General features: G+C 38.0%; 2 protein-coding genes across 2 annotated transcripts in view; one reads left to right on the top strand and one right to left on the bottom strand.

The window, feature by feature from the left end:
* The window catches only part of Supt3h (SPT3 homolog, SAGA and STAGA complex component), a 317124-nt gene that overhangs the window by 84172 nt on the left and 210811 nt on the right, over positions 1–22141 (top strand). The window lies entirely within an intron of this gene.
* Positions 18802–19356, bottom strand: LOC110335452 (putative uncharacterized protein ZNRD1-AS1). Its single transcript, XM_021217620.1, has one exon. The coding sequence runs from the start codon at positions 19343–19345 to the stop codon at positions 18812–18814; it is 534 nt and encodes a 177-aa protein (XP_021073279.1). The 5' UTR covers positions 19346–19356; the 3' UTR covers positions 18802–18811.

The following is a 22141-nucleotide window of genomic DNA, read 5'->3' on the forward strand; positions in this document are numbered from 1 at the left end:
ACCCTGTGGGATGGATGAGGGTTAAGTCACAGGACCATGACTGAGCAAGTAGCTTTGTTAAGTAAAGCAGATTTTCTGGTATGTACTCAATGCATGTGTGTGGTGTGTGTTTGATCTGTGCTATTCCTTCAGCTTCACAGAAGAACTAAGTCAGACACGAGGGGCAGACAAGTTGCACCTAACTGTCTTCATGGTACAAAAGATCTCGGGAATATTAAGAAATAAAAGTGTTTAATTTAGAGTTTTCTAACCTCAAGTTTGCATGCTTACAGATTTTCTATTATTATTTTCAGTTGCAGTTGTTTATGGTGGAAGACTTTTAGCTTTTCTGATTTTTCCCTTTTTGAGCAAGCAGCAGAACAGTACATTTAATACACACGTCCTGACAGAATGATCAGTGGGAATGAACTTTCCTGGGGTGGGAGAGTTTTGGGGGCAGTGTATCAAAGGATTCAGGTCAGCTGAGGGCTCAGCTCATTTTGCCCTGTCCTCTAGAATTTGGGCTTGATAACAAGCTTTGACAGCCATCTTGGAACTGTGGTTCTAAAAGCACTACCAAACCCATACTCGTAAACCCTTCAATTATTGTGATAGACAGACTAATGGGACCCAGTGAGTTTTATAATCCTTATCCTTGAACTAGTGAATGTGTTACTATACATGCTAAAAGGGATTTATGAATGTGATCCAATGAAATATCCTTAGATTACAGAATCACTAGGATTATCAGCATGGTCCCCAGTGTGTTGACAGAAATTCTTAAACAAAGGAGGCAGGAGAGTTGAACTCCAGACAGATGCGACTTTGAAAACTGAATCACAGACTGAGGACCAACTACCCTGTTAGTGTTGAGAATGGGAGAAGAAGCCAAAAGCCAAGGAATGCAGCAAAGTGTTAGGAGCTGAGGAAGACAAGGCAGAAGACTATGTCCCAAAGTCTAGATAAGGGGGCTGGGAATACGGCCTATGAGGGAAAGTTGTGCCTGGGAAAGCCTAACATCCTGAGCCTGATTCCTGGAGTTCACAGAAAGGCATGAGGAGAGACCCAGCCTCACAGAGTTGTCCTCTTGTCTCTACATGTGTGCTCTGGTACACTTTATGCCCCCTACATGTATCATATATACACAATAATGATAAAGTAAAAGCAGACAGACAACCCAAAATGTTTGGTGACATCTGTCATCAGCTGGTACTAGGTCAGTAGAAACCAGGCCAAATACAAGCATACAGATGTAGGCTACAGGAAGGAGAACCTATGTAACTTGGAAGCAGATTCAAGATCAAATGTGTAGGTTGGAATCTTGTCCATCTACTCTATCTCCTTGTGGTCGTCAATGACAGCATCTTAACTCTCATCATATATCTATTTTCTGCTCACATTGGATCAGTGGCTGCTACTGCCTTTCCATTGGAGTTTTAAAGAAAGCCCTGTCTTTCCCTTTGATTTCCAACACCTAACCCTCTCCCTACCCCTCACTGTAATCTTCACATGACGACCAGAGAAACTTCAGAAATTCCAATGAGGTTCCTTTGCTCCAGTTCAGAGCTCTCTCTTGTTATAGGAATGAAAGCTGCATGTTTCAAGCTATGCAGATGACCTCACTCCTGTCTTCTGGTGTTTGTTCCTAGTGCTAGCAGCATCTCTCTTATCATCTTTTTACAACCCTACAAAGAACACTGCAACTGAACTGCCTTAGGGCTGTTTTGCACTTAAAAACCTTTTAGAATCTTTACTTGGAGATCCTCTCACTCCCCCATGTCCTTACTTCTTTATGTCTTTTCCTCAAGACTACATCATCGTTGAAGGCCACATAAGTTACCACATTTAAAATAGCATCTGCTCCCTTCACTGGTACCTGCACCTACTTGTCTGACATGGTGTATGTTATGTATTTGACTATTCATGTGGACTTATCAGCCTTCTCTGTTAAGGTAGATTCTTTTCAGCACATGGCAGGAACCCAGAAAATGGTTATTAAATGAAGGCATCTTTAACAAGAAAAAAACACAAATAGCTAAAACTTAATATAATGGAATATTAATTTTACTCAATCGCATTTGCTTGTAGAATCCTCTTTCATAGTTGTGGTAAGATGGCCCCTGTGAAGACAACTGGACTATGAGAAAAATCCGGGAGGCAACATAAATTGCCACCAGTACTACCAGCTGACTTTGCCACTTGAGTATGGTGCCTACTGTCCGTCTATAAGATGCACATTGTAGGTGCCGCCCCCTGTAGTGGACAGACAAACTACAGAAATGGAGGAAGAACTAAAACTCATTCCTGGAGCTTAAGTAATGTGCTTCTATTCTTGGGCCATGCAACTTTAGGTCTCTGTGTGCATAGAGAGGACAACACATGCTGCTTGAGTGAATGTATGTGTTTTAGGGAAACAGATGAACTTGATCACAGAGAACAGGAGGCCAATATGTTGAATCTATGGTTTGGGCAGGTTCTAGAGCAGTGGCTCTCAACCTTCCTAATACTGTGACCCTTTAATACAGTTCCCCATGTTGTAGTGACTCCCAACCATAAAATCATTTTGTTGGTACTTTATAACTTTAATTTTGCTACTGTTATGAACCATAATGTAAATATCTGTGTCTTCTGATGGTCTTAGGTGATCCCTATGAAAAAGTTGTTCAACACCTCAAAGGGTCACAACCCATAAGGTGAGAGCCACTGTTCTAGAAGAAGGTGGTATTTTTTTTTTTTTAAACAAACAAGGGAGGGACTTTGGTTTTGTTAGGATATGATACCACAATCCCTCACCAGTTTTTTATTATTGGTAAACGGCAGGACTCTGAGAAATATGAATCCAGCATGTGGGTATTTCAAAGAGTTACTGGAATCAAGTGTCCTGCTTTAAGAAGCTGCAGCTTAGTTCCAGGAACAAACGAAGCCCGTCATTTAAGCTGGCAGCAGTGAGAACAGACAAGAGGAGAACAAGGGAAGATAGAATCACCATCACACGATTGGCGGAATGTGAGACCAGGAGTGGCCCTCGGTGCTTTGAGCTCAGCCTGGGTAGCTGGGGTGCTTTCTATTAGATGGGTGTCAGCTACACTAGCAAGAAGACAGGACAGTCTGAGTGAGTCTGTCAAGGTTTGGACATGTCTCAGCGCACCAGCTTTCAACCCCTTTCCCCCTTTCAATGGAGTGTTTTGTGAGAGTCAATATGTAAAATCCCATGAGAGAGCAGAGTGAAGCAAAGATGGAGGGAATGTGTGGTAGGAGTGTCACCGGAAATCAGGATCCTCTGTGTGCATTTACGGTGACCCCAGTCCTTCATCTGACTGACTGCTCACCTGCATCTTCAAATCTTCTCTGTTTGCTTGCCTTAGCATTCAGTAAATACTTATTCTTTTAGACTTTTGTCTTGAGTTTCAGGACTAGTAGAATATAAGAACGATTTAAAATTCCTTCCCAATGGAACTTGCAGTTTATTAAAGAAAGCCACAGTTTGAAATAAGGTTAAAAATGAAATCATGTTAAGATCCCTATAAAAGCCTTGTGCTTGAGAACTATTATAGAGGGATGATCAAGGACATCTTTCAGAAAGATGTAGTTGAGCTCAGAGAAGGAGAGGAGGAGGGGATGAAGAGGAGGAGGAGGAGGAGGAGGAGGAGGAGGAGGAAGGCTGAGACAGAGGGGTTGAGGTTTACTAGGTTCGGGTATCTGACTCCTTCGTGTCTTTTCCTATGTTGTCTTCACATTCTCCATCATTGTCACTATCTGTTCCACACCTTCATATTCTCTCATGGTTTTTTTTTTTTTTTTTTTTTGACTCGTGCTTTAAATAATTTTGGAATCTTTCTCTAAACCTCCAGACAAAACTTCCTTTGTGGAATCTGCTATCAGTAGGACCTTATTGTGTATAATATGCTTTGTCATTAGAGGATACAACACAGAGGCTATTATTCATAAGTGAGGTTTCTCCAATTTGCATTGCATTTTCTTTCAAAGCGATGAATCCGTGTACCTGAAGCTCTGAGAAAAGTAAAACCCCTGGCTTGCATTGGTGATTTGCTTTGAATGGAGCTTTCTGTCCTCACCTTAGTCAGGAGTCTGCGTTAAATGTGAAGGCTGTTTCAAGGTAGGCATCTTTTTGAGGAGTAGTGATATTGCACATTTTTATAGTTTTAGCTATTAGGAAAAGTTTATGAATAAAATTATTTAGGCAGTCTTTCTAAATGGGACATTTGACTGTTCAGTACAAAAACATCATTGAGTAAAAGCAATGTGATTAAGTTTCTATTAACTTTATTAATGATTTTGAATTTACTGTCAGATAAATAGTAGATTAAAATTGCGTTGTCAGTGTCAGCTGTTTCAGTATTTCTCAAGGAAGAATGAAGGCCTCTATTGTTTTCCTTTTCTCTGTGTTTTTTAATTCTCTTATTATTTTTAAAATAATGGATTTTAAAACCTCTTTCAATTTATTTCATAATTATCTGTACTCTTAACCTGTTTGCGTTCTTTTATAAGTTTCAAGAAATGCATCATCACCAGTTAGATATTGTTACAATATATCATGACTTAATAGCCTATGTGTTGTCTTATATTAATTTCTAATTATTGTATAGGTTCAAAAATTGAGAAAAAGTGAGAACTGTTAGCATTGATTATGATAGCTTGATTTGTAAAATTGATCCTCTTTTGGGAGGAGGTATAATCAAATTTGTAATTGAAAATTTATATGATTTGTATCATTCTAGGAAATTGCATGAAGTAAGTGAAATTTGAAAGCTTGGAAAGCCACTGGTGTAAAATGTTGATTAGGCACCATGGTAGCACTTTCTAGCATGTTAACATAATTTGGAAATTTGAACAACATTTTATTAGTTTAACTAATTGTAAATTAAAGCAAAACAAAGTGGTAATATTTTACAAAGTAAGCATAAGGCATTTTGGTAAAGCTTAAGGACAGGACTGTTTTTGTTGGAGCAGAAGTGAAGGCCTATTATTTTAATGGAAACTGAAGTCTGTAGCTATCTGTTTGGAAACGGTCTTTCAGTTATAGCGGCGTCCACGAATGTTTGATGTGAATGAAGATTTGGCTCTCTGTCCTTCTCTGTACCTCCTGTAGAATGAGTAACATCATGTGTCTAATACATTCATTCTAGTCCATTCCATGCTGGGCAGCTCAAGTCTGTGTGCACACTCTAAAATTAACCCCATTATGCCTTTCACTTTCTGATAGATTATATTTTAATGTTTATACAAGTGTTATAGAGTGTGTTGATATGTTAATTTATTGTTTAAAAAGGGAACACAGAGTAACTAACTCTCATTATAGATGATCACATTCTGTTGGTGGCGTGACATAGGAAACATTGTTCATTGAGAAAGAAGCCACTTTTTCTTAGTGAACAACAAACCAGCAATTAAACAGAAGCTCATGTTTCAGTTGCTGAATGAGCATATTTTCATTTGCCAATTCTTATAGCTTGCTGTAGAATTTGTTTTGTTTTTTAATGCAGAAGACAGTTATAGAATATTATTTCACAATAAAGTGTAATAATATATGATTATGTTTAATAGTGTATGATCATGTTATCTGTATTATTTAAGTGTGAAAAATTCAATAAATTAAGATAAGGAAAGATGTAGATATGTAACTATTTTCTTATATTTGAGTTACTTACAATCAGAACATTTTTTATTTAACAATTTTGCTTAGATTAAATTTTCATCCTCTCATAACAGTGGCATCTATGAATTTATATGAATATTTATACATGGTTACTTAAAACCAATAACTCTTTTCATCTTGTTATTTTTAATATAGGTGGTAAAAGATAGAGAACGATCATTTATTACAACTATATTAATTTTCTAGAAGGTTTGGGGTAGTCAAGTATGTAAATGCTACAAATTTGGTTTAAAAATGTTAGCAGTGTGTGCTGTTTTTTTGTTTTGTTTTGTTTTTTGTTTTTTTGTTTTTTTTGTTTTTTGTTTTTTTGTTTTTTTAAATCTTCCTGTTAAGGATTCCTGTGTTGCTGTGATGTGTACAAAGATAGATAGGCCTTCATGGGCAGAGACCTCTGGACCCCGCTGCCACTGGTTTGTGTCTGTGGTACTGACGTTCTTTAGTGTTCCCACTCATCTGTTAAGTGCAGTATATTTTGACTGCTAGATGATTTCTCATAGCATATTCCTGGTCGGTTTCCTTAGCATGTATGTGAGGTAGCTAACTTACATACGTAAGTACTGATTTTAAGATTATGTGATGTTTATATACTATAGCTACTTTATTAAATATTTTGGTTATGGGTTAATTTTTCATAAATTCATTCTTATTTTCAATTAAATACCAATTTTAAACTTTTATTTAATATTGCTTATATTTTAGAAATAAGTAAAATATACACAAGTATTTATTGAACAAACTGTACAATAGCACTGAGGAATTTTACATGCTTATTGTATAGGGGGATGGGTCATGGCATCATAAATCTGGTATTCACCATATTTACATATTTTGGCTTTACTAAGTATTTGCTGACCTAAATAAGTGATGTAGCACATGTGTTTATATTTATGATACATTGTAATTTTAAAAATTATAAATGTTTTCTTTTCTCTAGTTTGACTTTCAGTTTGAAGTCTCTGATTTAATTAATGAGAGTTATAACATTGATCTTGGTGCTGTTTCCACAGGGTTCTAGTGGCAGATGGGCGCTAGTTTGTACATTTCACACTCAGACTGACTGACTTTCCTTGCAACAGAAAAATTGTTTTCAGTTAAGCCACAGAATCCCATAAATAAGACTCTGGTCTTAAAGAAATACAGCCCTTAACTAATTTTTTTTTTTAAAGTCAGGTTCAAAATCCTGCATTGCAAAAATGGAAAACATTTCTGAATTATGAATGCTTCTGGTGCTACTGACAGGTAGAAAATAGGACTACATGTTTAAAGGTAGAAAACTCACAGTGAAACAGAAGCTGCTGCAGGGTTACCAGTGGTTTAAGTAACAGGACAGGATGCTCCCCTGTGCTCCTGCAGTTACCTCCTCCTGTTGAACTGCCTGCCTGGTCACTTTCCTGTCCTGGAGGGTCTCCCTGCAGGCCTGCCTGGGACCCAAAAAGAGGCTGGTGTCTTCCTTAGTCCTTGTGATGCAGTCTTTGCTCCCAAAGTAGTGATTTTTTTTTTAACTATAAAAAGCCCAGGAAACAGTCTTAATATGAAAAATTATTTTTTCATAAAATGAAGATATATCTGACCATGAAAATTCATTCTTTAATTTCTAATTCTTCAGGTGACCAGACAGAAAAGGTCTTAGATTACATTACTTGTATGTAATTAAGTTCCAAATGATGTGAAAAAGTAGTTTAAAATTATAGTAATTTTTGCAGGGAGGGTGCAAGAAAAATTAAACTTACTATATTGCAAGTAACTATTAATTATGTATAGATATTTAATCTAGCTAAACAAGAACATTTAAAAAATATTTAAAAAAATATAGGTCACTTCCTTCAGTTAAATAAAATTTAAAAAACAAGTTTGTTTCCATTTCTGATTTAAAAGAACTTATCTTCAAACATCTTTTTTAAAGTAGGAGTCCTATGTAATTACTTGTTAGGATTTAAAAGTGTGATAAAACAGTGAAAACATTTGTAGAGGATGTCATCAGTCGGTAGCGATTTCCTCACATTTCTCTGTAACTCTGAACATGTGATTGGTTTCTGGTTGTCTAGAGCCCATGATAACAGTGATGGTGGAGGTTAATGTGCATCCTCGAAAGGGACAGATGCCTACTGCATGATTGTAATTAATATGTTGGTGTCACCATAGCCATAGTTTCAGGTAGGATGGCTGTCCTCAGACCACTCACAGACTATGGAAGGAACTGTCAGACCCTCTAATCAACTTACTCTTTGGGACCTTTCTCAGGATCAGTGCATCTCCTCCATTCAGAGATGCAGGCTCTGTGTGTTGTCATAGATGAGGCATGGCTCACTCCTGTGTGGCCATTCCCAGGTTCCCAATCTAGATTTGTTTCCATATGTTAAATATTCAGTAAGTCCTTGTAATGTGTTGGCAGTGATTTCTTTTTTATTCTCTCAGTTCCTCATGGTTAATTTAAGGGGAAAATTTTTTTAACCCAAAGTGATTATACAGTATCAGGAGGAAGATTTCTCATTTTAAATTGCAAGGTTTGTATGTTCCATTAGCTGCCAGTGTTGAATCCTGTATTTCTTTCCATTTCAGAACTTATGATTATAGCAAATGAAGTAGATACTTATACTTTCATTCTTTATTCTCTGCTGTTCTGAATACAAAATAACATTCAATTTTGTAAAAGTGATCTTGTTTCACATCAGAAAACTGCATCACTAGAACATAAATTCCCATTTAAAAATCCCTTTGAAAAATGTTACTATGTTTTTAGTTTTCATATTGATTAATTAGATCCACTCTTATTTTTAGGAAAATATGATTAAATGACATTCTAAAGCAATAATGAGCCGTTTGAGAAGCTAACCTTACTTATATCATTGAGTGAACCAAAAGATATAACTGTGATTTCTAGATAACCCTAGAACCACAGTCATGACATACCGTCAGACCTGTGTCACCTACACAGCATCCAAAATAGGGTAAAGCTAACCCAGACTCATAGGTTTCTTTTCTCGGTGAGTGCTGCTGGAGAGGAGACACACACAGTGTTACCTCTCTTAAGCTATGGTATAATCTGACCCTTCTACTCTCTCCGATATTTTACTCAGAATTTATAGGTTCATTTTTCAGTTTGCACATTCAACATTATCTGGCAAAATCATACATTTACTGGAAGATTGGAAAGAGCTACTGCTTAGCCGGTAAAAAATGGCTTCACAGTGTCTGCAGATCTCAGTCTTAATCTTGTTTTCAGTGAGCTAAGAAAGAATACATTGAGTTTTTACCAATACTCAAGAGCATTTTAGATGTCTCTTTCATTCAGCTAATCTTAGTTTTGTCCCATTGCACAAATTGAAATTTTAAATTTTCGGTTGTAGTATACTGAACTTGCGTCTTTCAAAAGCCATACTCTCATGCAGTGCAAAAACATGTATGTAGTGAATGTAAAAATGCTTATCCATGAGTTATGATTGCTAAAACACAGATGATGAGTAGGGGCCCTTTAAAGTAGCTTGTTAGGCTTACTTTCCTTTGAACTCAATTTAAATAAGTAGATTGAAGTGTAGACTGTTGTCGTTAAATTTTGTTTGTTTTTGAGAATTGTTCTCATGTTGCCCAGGCTAGCTCCTAGGCTCAAATGATCCTTTTACCCTAGGCATGGGACACCATACCCCAGATCACCAAGGTTTGAATTATTCATTTATTTTTTTCCAAGAAAAGAAAAATATATGAATAAATTCTCTAAAATTACAAAGTGCTATTTTTTTTTCTCTAGGTATTTATTCATCTGATCGTCTGTCCCTTCAGTGTTAAGTTCTATCGGTTTTAAATCTTTTCGTATTTCTTGTTTACCTATGCAAAGGAAGATATGTTAACATTGAAGTAAGATATAGACTTGGAATATTTATTCCTAGTTATTAAAACTGTTTTTCTTTGTTGAATTTAACTTTATGTATTACTTATTTTAACAACCTTACACACCATGAATGTTTTCTTTCTTTCTTGAAACCTACAGGCAGAGGTTGTGTTATTTCTTACATGCCCAGAACAGTTAAGAGACATACAGTTCATGTTGTGGCCTTTTCCGTATTACCTACTGTTTTGGTTCCTTCCTTTAGTTTGTAGCTGCACAGCAGGTCAGTCTGAATTGCTTTGTATTCACGCCTTTTCTCTGTATTTTCACAATACCTTTTATGGAACCAAATACCTAATAGTTGAAATACGTGCACACATATACTTCTGTGAAGTTTCAAAAACACAATTCTGCCAGTTAATGATATCTAGAAAGTATACGATTCTGGAAAAAGATCATCTTTTCAGTGCATGTCCAATTAAATGCCCAATGCGAAAGGATATCTAAGGTGAAGGATGTTTGTGTAATGCTAAACATAACCAGAGAAACTGTGGTTTTAGCAAAGGTACCATTGCTCTATTTTATCAAGTGCCAGAAGCTGCATAATGAAAGTCTTTCAGCGAGCAAAAATATAAGTGAAAAAACATAAAAATACCACCCAGCTGGGAGAGATCTTCCTAATTTCTACCTGATTGTATTTCTGAAGAAATATGGCAGGCTGTCATAAATTTTCAACATGAACTGCGTTTTTGTTGCCAATTTCCATATCCTTTAAAAAGTGCTGAAGCGTGCATTTGCTATTTATGTTTGCAGTAGACTGAGTACACTTTTACTATTTGTGGTCTGAGAAATTGGAAACAACCAAACAGTGGTGCTATGGTCTAAAAAAATAAATTTTAAACAGCTGCGGGACAGTATTTTTAGAATGGTAGCCTAAGTCCTAAAGCCATGCAAGCACCCCCTACTCCATTTTTCAAAACGGGGGAGTATTGGCACCCATAGGCTTCTTTTGCCCCACATGATAGATTAAAACGTTGAACCCAAAGTCTGCTTTTGACTGACGGAAAGCAGTTATCATCCCTGTGCCAGCCCCTTGCCAGAGTGTAAATGCTAGTCATATGCCAGGTGCCAGGCTCAACCAGTTGATAGCTCTTCTCTTCCCCCAGCACTCCCACAGTTAAGACTGTCATTAACATCGTCATACTAGTGAGAAAACAGAGTAAGCAAGGAGACAAGGTCTGTTACAACACTTATCACAGTAGTCCTACAATTCAAGTTACTTCCCTCACTAACCCAAGTTGTTAGCCTTCTAGATAGAAACTCCAGACATTTAAATGTAATGAAATTATAAAGCCAAGACATATTTATAAATAAAAAGAAACATGACATTATTCAGAATCCAAATGATGGCTTTAATTTGATGGAATTGTTTTTCTGTCCTGCAAGTAAGCGTTGTTACCACTACATAAGAGCTTTATCGCTGATTCCCAGTGGTTAGCAGTGTTTTTCATTTCATGGTGAAAACAGAACATGGTAATATTCCCAGAGCCCTGAGTGTCAAGGCTCTAGGTTTTCCACAAGACTTTGGGAAAACCCAAGCAAGTTCCTCCTTCCTCTGCCCAACAGCACTACGCAGTGAGGTGGCTAAGACTCACACTACCCTCCACCTACCTGTGCAACTGAGAAGTTCTTCCTTTTCTTTTTTTGTTAAGTATATCTGTGTGCTTATGTGTGTATGTCTGTCTGTGTGAAAACCAGAGGTCAATTGTGGATGTCTCTCTTAATCACTCTTCACCTTAGTTTGAGAGTATCTACCACAGACCCTGAAGCTAAAATCAGGCTAGCAAGTTCTATGGATTCTCCTGCCTCTGCCTCCGCAATACAAGCATGCATTGATGCACGTGACTGTTTGTAAGTTCTGGATATCCAACTTAGGTCTTCATGGTACATAGCAAACCCTTCCCTGACTGAGCCATCTCCCAACACAGACTCAAAGTTCTGATCATTACTACCTTTCTTCAGCCATGTCCATTCCTGCCACCTTTTCTCTAGTCCACTTATTACAAAATCACATAGTTGTTTGGCCACTATTTGTGCAGTAACTTAGCCTCATTTCATATCTTCCTTCTTGCCCCATTCCCGTTATCCTGCCACAAAGAGCCTTTATCTGCCAGTTCATTTAAAACAAAACCCACAAATGTGTATAAGAATAAAATAATAAAAAAGAATAAGAAATATTACTGAAGACTTGCAAGTTCCCAGTATTACATCTGTAAAACTTCACCTGAAAAATGGTACCTCACAAGAATATAGTTAATACTACAAATGATGATTGGAAGCTGTGTTTTTGTCACTAATAAATTTAGTAAAAAATAACTATAAATTATAGAGCTAATAGATTCTTCTTGGTTTTGAAGTCATGTCATTTGAGAAACATCAACTAACGATACCACTGATTTCTGTATGGTCTTTGTGTTTGTTAATTAATTAATAAATTAATTTTGAGATTGTGGTATTATAACGTATATAGCTCTGGCTGGCCTGCATCCTGTTATGTAGATCAGGCTGGCTTTGAACCCAGAGATCAATGTGCTTCTGCCTCACAACTGCAAGTGCTGTGGGTAAAGGGGGTCTGCCATCAGGCCTGCCTCATGTGGCTGATCACTAATGACTTGGCAAAGGAACATGTAACACACATGTATAATAGTGTGTGTGTGTGTATGTATCATATTGGGCCTGTTCAATTTAAGATAATTTGACTTAAATAGACAAAATAATTTCAAAAGTATATTAGCTTAGAGAATTAATTTATCTTTGATGTGTGTTAAAATCATGTCATCTATGAGTTTACTTTATCTTGAATTCGATATTTATAAACTTGAAGATCAAATTCTTATTTTCCTAATCTCATATGAAGTACTGGGCTTTTCTAAGAGATATATACATTATATTACATTCCTCGAGTGTGTATTTTTGAGGCACATACTGTTTGGTCCTGGAGATACTTGGGCAGTAATTTGATGCAGTGTCTTGATATTTAACTTTATATTGCATAATAGTTTTATTATGATATAATCTTAAAATATTAAAAACAATCATTTTTAAAATGTAAGCTTTTTTTAACAAATTTCAAATTTGTAATTGAATTTGTAAAATTATTTATGACTCCAAACTTTACTGATTATTGTGCGTTTATAGTGTGTAGCTTTTGGTACCCTGTTTTAAGTCCTGGAAACGGGCTGCTCTACCAGCCCCCTCTCAGAGAATATATTTTATTGGACAGAAAAGGTGAGATGTAGGGGCGGGTCTCATGCTAACTAAGGTCCTATTCCCCAATTTGTTCTTGATCTAGCAAAATGCATTTATTAAACATTTCTATTAAGCAACACACACACATATGAATGTATAAACATTCTCTTATTTTGACTTTATGGTTTCCAAGAGCAAATCTTGTTCCTAACTGCACAGACTTGTACTCTGATCTTTGACCTCTTTTCCTGTTCCTCTCCATCTCGATTCCTTTCCCCATTACCCATACACTTTTATAATTCTTCTCCCTATTTTCCTACAGTGCCAGGGTTCTAGCCTATAGCCTCCCACCTGATAGGAACCTCCTACCCCTGAATACATCCCTAACAGTATGTTTCGTTTTGAAAATAAGTGGTGTGATGGTTCCTTAATGAACCTCAACTGCAGAGTTTGAAAAATAGAATCATTAAAGGTTCTTCACAAGTGTCACCATACTTACTGTTTTTGTCTTGGTTTTAGAATAAATAACATTGAGTCATAACATATGGAAGTTGACCTAGCCATAACAGAAACTTCCCATGCAATTACAATTATAGGAAGATGTGTTTTCTCATAACTTCAATAATCCTGTTATCTGTATATCCAAAGTCAGGGTTGTTACTTTTGCATTTAAGATTTTACAGATAGTTTTATTTCTCATTTGACTATATATATGTGTGTGTATATATATATATATATACATATATATGTGTGTCTGTATATGTGTATATATATATGTTTTATATATATATATATATATATATATGTGTGTGTGTGTGTGTGTGTGTGTGTATATGTGTTATATATAATTATATATATAATATATATAATTCTCTGCAGGACATGGCTACCTTGGATGATATTAGCTGTAATATCAAAGTTGTTAAATTCTTTGTACTTTTCATTTCCACAACTATCCGTTTGAGCATTTTAGAAATACCAAGACAGAAGAGTGTTGACAGAATTTTGCTTTTTTCATGAAAGAAAACCTTTTGAGATTCAGAAAAAAATTTCTGAATTCTTGATTAAGAACATTTTATTTAAATAATCAATTAGTATAATTTAGAGCAAAACAAAAAGAAAATTTAATTATCTCTGGAATGCCAACTTGAGTTAATACTATCATGCTTCTTATAAAAAGACAAACTTTATTCTTTATATATTAAAAAAAATTATTTTTCAAAGTGTATTTGTATGTTTTGTTTGTGTGTGAGTACTCATGCCCACAGAGGTCAGAGATATCCCATCTTCCTGGAGCTAGTGCTACATTCAGGTTGTGATCGGCCCAGTGTAGGTGCAGGAAACCATATTCAGGTCCTCTGGAAGAACAGCAAGTTTTCCTAACTGCTACACCATCTCTCCCACTCCTCAATCTCATTAAAATTTTTAACGTTATCCAGATTTGTTTACATCTTCCCATTCTAAAGCATTGTTCCCTCAGTCATACATATTTTTGTCTTTTCATAGTGTTTTGCTTAGATAAATCAGAATGTGGTAGGAGTGTCATATCCCCCGTAAGCCTTGATCATTTTACAAGGTCAGTATCAGAGATAGGACCTGAAAAGCCAGACTCAAAACTTGAACTTCTCTGAGAACCAGAGGACAAAGCACCTATGTGAGTGGCTGCAAGATGTGAGAAAATTCTGTTCCAGAAAGTGGAAAGGCCTCAGTGCATCGGGGCACTGAGCTGGTAGCCAGGGCTGGCTGTGCAGTGACTGGCAGTGACCGGCAGTGAGCCGTTTTAGCCATTTTGTTGCTCTTTTGAACATCTCTGTTCTTTCTATATCTCTTTACTCAGGAAAACTAGTGAACATGAAAGTATAGTAAAGAACATTAAAGACATGTAGGTATCAAGTATGAGTAGGCCAATTCCAGAAACTAAGTAATTTGATAGTTTCCTCGCACCTCATTCTTCAGTGACATCATGGGTTCTGGGCATGTGTGCTACATGTTTTTGCTGCAGGCAGTGACAGGCATAGTTTTAAACTGGTCTTCACAAAGAATTTGTGTTTTGATAAGAACTGTTTTGATAAACAGTTTTGTCATAAAATTTGAGTATAGATAACTTTTACTACCAAAATACCCACATTTCTCTTGCTTTTATTGACTGTAGTTATTAGTTCAGTTTTATGTTGCAGAAAGGCTCTTCCCCTGCACCTTATCCTCCATTGCTTTCTTGCCCCCTCCTCCAGAGTTGGTTACAGTTGGCCAGTTAGTTGGTCAGTAGTATTTAAAGCCGAACTTTACATTAAGAGACTTGAAGCTGGGCAGTAGTGGCGCATGCCTTTATTCCCGGCACTTGGGATGCAGAGGCAGGTGGATTTCTGAGTTCAAGGGCAGCCTGGTCTACAGAGTGAGCTCCAGGACAGCTAGGGCTATACAGAGAAACCCTGTCTCGAATCCCTCCCCCCCCCCCGTAAATAAAAAAAAAAAAAAAAAAACAAGAGTTAGACTCAAGTCACATTCAGTGGGCTTGGACAAGTATCTATAGTGATTATCCATGATAAGACTGTAATATATTTAGTTTGATTGCTTTATCAATATCTGTGCTTCACCTAGACTACTCAATTCCCTCTGAATTCTTAGCAGTCAGTGCTTGTAATTTCTGCACACCTTTGCCTTGCCAGAGTCTCGTAACTTTAGTCACATGATTGAGCACATTTTCATGTGTGCTGCCTAGATTTTGTCACCAAGATACAAGCTGCATTAATCTTGGAAGAGTGAACATCCATTAAGAAAAGGCCTCCATTATAGTGGCATGTGGGTAGGCCTGGGAAGCATGTTTAAGTTTTATATTCCTAATGGTAAATGCCAAGAAATTTGACTGTGCATTGTATAGAACCTGCATTTAATTTTCTTTGAAGTGCATAGTAAAATTATTGTAAATGTTTATTGATAATTGTTTTTCTGTATCACAGTCTGTTGTTGGGTGCATTAGTACTTTGTATATTGATCTTCCATATATGTGTAGGTTATCTGTCATTTAAAACTTGCTTGCTTCTGGGAAGAACATTCAAAACCTGGTTTGAAGAACACTCTACGTTAACTGTAAGTGCCCACTGTGCGTTAGCCCAAGCCATCTTGTCTGCATGGTTTGGGCTCCTTAGCCAATGTTTCCTTAGTTCCCTCTGTGTTTTCCCCTCTGGACAATACTAGCCACTGTTCTTTCTGCTCATTTTGTTGTTGTTGTTTATTTGTTTTATTTTCCTGAACTCAGCCTGTTTATATTCTATTCTATATAGGTGAAAGCATGTAATGGTTTGTCTTTTTCCTTATTCCACTCACTCAATATCTTCGGTTTTACTTATGTTGCTACAAATGACAGGATTTGGGTTTTTTGTTTGTTTGTTTGCTTTTTGTTTTTTTTTGCCTTAATGATTTTAGTAACACTTTATTTTCATTCTCGATTCCTTAATTGCACTTGCTGACCATGTTTCCATAAATGTATTTGCTATTGCACATTTTTTTTTTCTTTTGAGAGAAAGCCTATCTATGCAGCCCTGTGTAGGCCAGAACTTGTAGACTAGGCTGGTTTCAAATCCATAGAGCTCTGCCTGCCTCTGCTAGGACTAATGGCTCTAAGTGCTAGGATTAAAGGTGTGCACCACCACACCAGATTCTATCAGAATCCCTTCCAAGGAGACTCCAGGCCTCTGGTTATGAGTTATTTCTCATGTAGTTCTAAGGGCTGTTTAGGTCTTTTTATGTCAGTCCTTTCATCAGATGGTCAGAACGTCAGTGGGTGTCTTCTGTTTAAATCTTAACCTATTCTAAACGTTTCAGATCTGCTTTTATTCTTTCTTGAAGATCTACTCCCAAGTCAGTCCAGTGGTCCAAATGAAAGACGAGAAATTCTTACATAGTTTTCCCCTCACATATTTCAGCAAAAGATTGTTTATAGAAGTTAAATATATAAGCACTCATGAAAATGAATGGCTGGGCTTAAAGGCGCTCACTGTTTTGCTTTGAAAAGCTTTGCATTCAACTCATTTGATATCTTTGGTAAAAATTAGAATTCTGAAGTTTGACTATTTTTCAAGAAGTCTGCAAGATTCTTTTTATTCTATCAATTTTTCATTCTCTTGTCTCATTTTGAGGAAATACCTCATACTATAACGTTTACAGAGTTTCAGTGTGTATTAAAATTCTAACTGTCCATTGAAGAACTCTATTTGTTCCATGAAAGAGGTTAAGTTCTTTAAAACAAAAATGGTTCTTGGATGAAACATTCTAGAACTTTCCCAGTGTCTCATTCAGGACAGTAGTGAGGAAGTGAGGCCAAAGGGCCACATGATGTGGGGAATTCTTGGCCTAGTGCCACAGGGGAGGTTAGTTACAAAGTTTAAATTTTTACTGTGAGATTTTTCTGTGGTAATTTTTTCAGAAAATATTTCCAATCCCCTACATGCCAACCGTGGCCATTTGTGTTTCCTGTAGTGTGAGATATGAAAAAACAAGGGCTTACTACTTAATGGTTTTCTAATCAAAATGTTAGTGTGGTACTCATCTATAGAAAGGGGTCTCAAAAAGTATAGTTTCTGGTTTATTTTGTAAATAAATTCGGGAAGAGAATTGTTTTTGTTGGTGCTGATGAGCTCTGCTTTGATCTCAGCCTCACCAGGGATTATGTCTTTGGGTGGTCTTTTGCTTTGCCTCTTCTGACAAATAGCCACTCCTCCTCTCCCACTTACCCCACCCACCATCCCAGTAGCCACTCCTCCTCTCCCACTTACCCCACCCACCATCCCAGTAGCCACTCCTNCCTCCTCTCCCACTTACCCCACCCACCATCCCAGTAGCCACTCCTCCTCTCCCACTTACCCCACCCACCATCCCAGTAGCCACTCCTCCTCTCCCGCTTACCCCACCCACCATCCCAGTAGCCACTCCTCCTCTCCCGCTTACCCCACCCACCATCCCAGTAGCCACTCCTCCTCTCCAGCTTACTCCACCCACCACCCCAGTAGCCACTCCTCCTCTCCCACTTACTCCACCCACCATCCCAGTAGCCACTCCTCCTCTCCCACTTACTCCACCCAGCACCCCAGTAGCCACTCCTCCTCTCCCACTTACTCCACCCACCACCCCAGTAGCCACTCCTCCTCTCCCACTTACCCCACCCACCATCCCAATAGCCACTCCTCCTCTCCTACTTACCCCACCCACCACCCCAGTAGTCACTCCTCCTCTCCCATTTACTCCACCCACCACCCCAGTAGCCACTGCTCTTCTCCTATTTGCTCTGCCTACCACCTCTGTTTCCTTTGTTAAATTGGCCAAATGAATATGATTAGCTCATGGGTCTTTTTGAGGCTTGCCTTGTGAGAATTTGATTAGTTGAAATGAACTGAAATATGTTCATATTAAAATCACATCATTTACATTTTAAAGACTATTTCATAGGAATTGTTTCTAACTTAAGCTTCTGAGTATTTCATGCCAGTATGTTGTTTATGAAAATTACTGGTCTTTTCTTTGTTCTTAAAGTGTTTTTTTGTGCATTTGGAATTTTTAGTTTAACTGTATCCCCTTTCCTGAATCCCCTTACACACTTTTCTCCTCAAATGTTTTGTTTTTGTTGTTCTATGAATGTACAATACATAATTCCTAAGTTTAGGAGACTTTTAAGGATGTTTTGTGCTTTGGTTAAAAAAAAAAAAAAACCTCAAAAGAAAAGCAGAATATGAAAATAATGTTCATTTCAAACTTTTTAAAAAGAGATTTTATGTGTATAAGTGTTTTGCCTGTATGCATATATATCTTTGTGCCAGCATACCTGGTGCCTGTGGAGTACAGAAGAGGAGATCAAATGCCCTAGAACTAGTGTTACAGATGGGTGTGAGCTACTGCATAGGTGCTGGGAACTGAACCTGGGTCCTCTTCAAGAGCAGCAATTGCTTAACCACAGAGCTATCTCTGTTCCTTCTAGCTCTTTCAGAAGCAAGGTAGGTTGTCAGAATTACTGAACAATCTTGCCAAATGACACAGTGCTTCTAAGATGGTTTTATTTAATTCCTAGTAATTTTTTTTTTCCACCAAAGGCATCAAAATTTTACTGATCTTTGATTTTTTTGTACATGACTTCTCAAAAAAGGTGGCAGGGTCAAGCATTTCTTTTGATTGGGCTTTACAGCTGTTTTCCCTTCATCTCCTGCCTGAGACTTCTCCAAAAGACTCTCCAACTTAATGAGACTTTTAGTGCGTAGCTGCAGAAGCGGGTGTGCATTAGCCCTCTCGCAGTCCTCCATTTCTTTTTTCACTCGATGGAGCGTCTCAAGTGAAGGGAGCTGGCTCTGGTCTTTCTGCACGAGTTGTTCTTTGAGTCTCTGCTCTGTGAGTTCCCTCCCTCGAAGCATGCGTTCCTGGTGGGCTTTGATTTGCGTCCGTTCCCTCTTTTTTACCTGCTGTCTTCTCTGTGCTGTGGGGACATCATGCACAATTCTTGGCAGCCCTTCACCGGGGAAGCATCTACACATTCTGTTTGTACACTCTCTGGCCCGGCCTGTGGGCTGTGCTTGCCGTTTAGCCTCTTTCCTCTCTTTCTCCAGTACTGAACAGTAATGCTTTCCTCCCTTCATGCGCTGAGTTGCTTCTGCCCTTGTTTCACCGCCTGAGTCTTTCTCCTCATCATTTCACTGTTCTTTTATCATGGTAAGACTGCTTTGGTAAGCCAGCAGTCTTACCCTCTGATGCTTTGTAGTCCTCTGGTGGCTTGCTGCTGTTGTATGCACGGCACCTACATTTCAGAGGCAAGAACCATTATGCCAATGGAGACTCTTGCCTTTTAGCTGGCTGGTATCTTTAGATGCTTCTGTCAAGCCAAAACCTTCTAATTGCCCAGAATTCCTCCCAAAGAAGGTGAGGGAGGCTAGCTTGCTCAGAGTGGCCTCAAAAGGTAATGCAGGCCCAAGGCTGCCAAAGAGTGTGTTAACTGCTTTTAGCCACTTCACAGCTGCAAAAGAACAGTTTCAGGGCCAGTGGGAGTTGTAGTTTTCTTATTCCAATGGCCTCAGAGTCAGTATTCAGGAAAGTTACTACGTTGGTTTCTCTTTTCCTCTCACTTCTTAGGTTTTGTAGGGTGCAAGATACAAATGAAGAAATAGTGTAGAATGGGGTCCAGGAAAAGCTGCCAGAGGCCTCAAGCTACTGTTCCTTTAACTGATAGGACATCACAATACCTGACTGAAAATGCCATGGCAACCCAGACCTTCCTTTCTGAGATGTTCTGCTCCCTTCACAAAGCTCACAGATGAAGGTCCACATTTTCCCACTACTTTTAAAGACCAAAATTTATTTTGCATAATACAGTTTTATTGGTAAACAAGACAAATGATCTCTTGTTTATTTTTATAAAAGCTTTTCCTGTTGGATATGGTGGCATTGGCCTATAGTTTAAGCCTCCCCAGAGGCCTAGCCTAGGAAGGGTTACCTGAGCCTGGATAGTAAGACTCCTCTTAAAACAATATGAGGGGAAAGTTCCAAGAAAATGGCAGTGATCGAACTAGCTTAAAGCATATTGTTTAGTGACTTTGTTCCCCCCAGATATCAGAACAATGATAGTAATGACTTGTGTTCACATTACCTATAAAAATGAACGACATGGTATCAGATGTCAACATTGAGGCAGAGCCACTACTGTGTGAAGAGAGCTGGACCAGAGACAAAGCTGGGATTCTCTCCCCAACCTATCCTACCCAGTATTTTCATGCTCTTACTCAATTGTCAGCTGTTTCATCTCTTCTGAGATCACTTCCCCGACAGCTCTTGTTGGTCCCTTCTACACCTAGTTTTCTTCAGGTTCCCTGTACTTAGTCCTGTTTGTCTGAAAAACTTGATACTTCTTGTTTTGAGTTTAAAAGTACTGTAAACAAACAAGAAAGCGTGCTGTTTCTTCATAAGCTCACTGTAGAGGTAGAAGTAGTGATTACTCCTTCAGGATCCACAATGCTGAGCAGGGCTGTACTCAACCCTGTCACACAGTCCTCTTGATGGCATGAGCTCAAGTGACTAGTGCATAAAACTGCGTTATAGTATAAAAAAGGGACGAAGGTTAAAAGGTAACCTTGTGTTATATTTAGGAAATCACAAAGGAGATTTATTCCCAGAGCCCCCACTGGGCCTTCAGAAACACATCTGTCATTGTACTGTACCTGTAAGCATACATGTATATCGTTACTTTCTAAGGCAATTTCAGTAGATGAAGCCAACTGTAGCCATCAATCCTGAGCCCTTGTGGAAGTCTGATCAAGTTATTAGGAGACACTAGTTGGGAATACTCATTAGGAACAAATTGATACAGTCTTCACCCCAAAGCCTCATTTAATCCTAAAGGAATCTACTAGTCATGTTATGCTTGATATAATCTCTAATACAAAATGATATCTGTAATCAGAAGTTTTAAATCCTAGAACTACCTACCTCTTTTGTCAGGGAAGATGCCTTCCTTTTATGGAATTCTGAATATGGTCACATAGGAGTTTGAGATCTGTTATAAGTAAGTTGCCCCAAAGAACTATCTTTTCTATTACATCAGCTTCAAAGTGTGGTATTACTGTCGTCAACAGCTTTTTGCTTTATTTAAAGAGCTTGTGTGTTAGCTTGCAGAGACAAGGTTGGTAACTGTGGTGGTTTGAATAGGAATGGCCCCATAGACTCATGCTGTTTGAATGCTTATAAAAGGAGTGACACTATTAGGAGGTATGGCCTTACTGGAATAGGTGTGGCCTTGGAGGAAGTGTGTCACAATGGAGGCAGGGTTTGCTACGATCAAGCTGCTCCCAGAGTGACACATAGTCTCTCCTTGCTGCCTGAAGATCAAGATGTAGAAACTACTGTTTCCAGCACCATATCTGCCTGCACACTGCCATGCTTTCTACCACATGGTAATGGACTCAGCGTCTGAATTGTCAGCCAGCCCCGTTAAATGTTTTCCTTTGCAAGAGTTGCCTTGGTCATGGTGTCTCTTCATAGCAATAAAACTCTTAAGACAGTAAGGAGCAACCTCTCTTGTTTGGAAGTGCAGTCTAATAGTGAAAGGTCATATTTGCACACTCAAAAGATATGAACACATGTACAATAAACTTTTATTAGATTCTAAACTTATGGCAAGAAGTTCTAGGTTGGTATATAGCTTAGGCTGGTTTCTGGGTAAAAATGTTGACAAAAATTTCAAAGAATGTCTAGTCACTGCTAAAAGGACCTAGAATAATAGACCAGGTAGGCTCCATATATCACTGAATCTAGGAATTATTAGGTTAGGTTCCCAACATAGGTGCTTACTATGATTTGCAATAAATGTACCTTGTTTTAATAACTTTGTGGCATTGGGCACAATGGGGAATGCCAGGGCCAAGAAGTGGGAGTGGGTGGGTAGG

The sequence above is a fragment of the Mus pahari genome, chromosome 18 (genome assembly GCF_900095145.1).
Source record: "Mus pahari chromosome 18, PAHARI_EIJ_v1.1, whole genome shotgun sequence".
NCBI classification, from domain to species: Eukaryota; Metazoa; Chordata; class Mammalia; order Rodentia; family Muridae; genus Mus; species Mus pahari.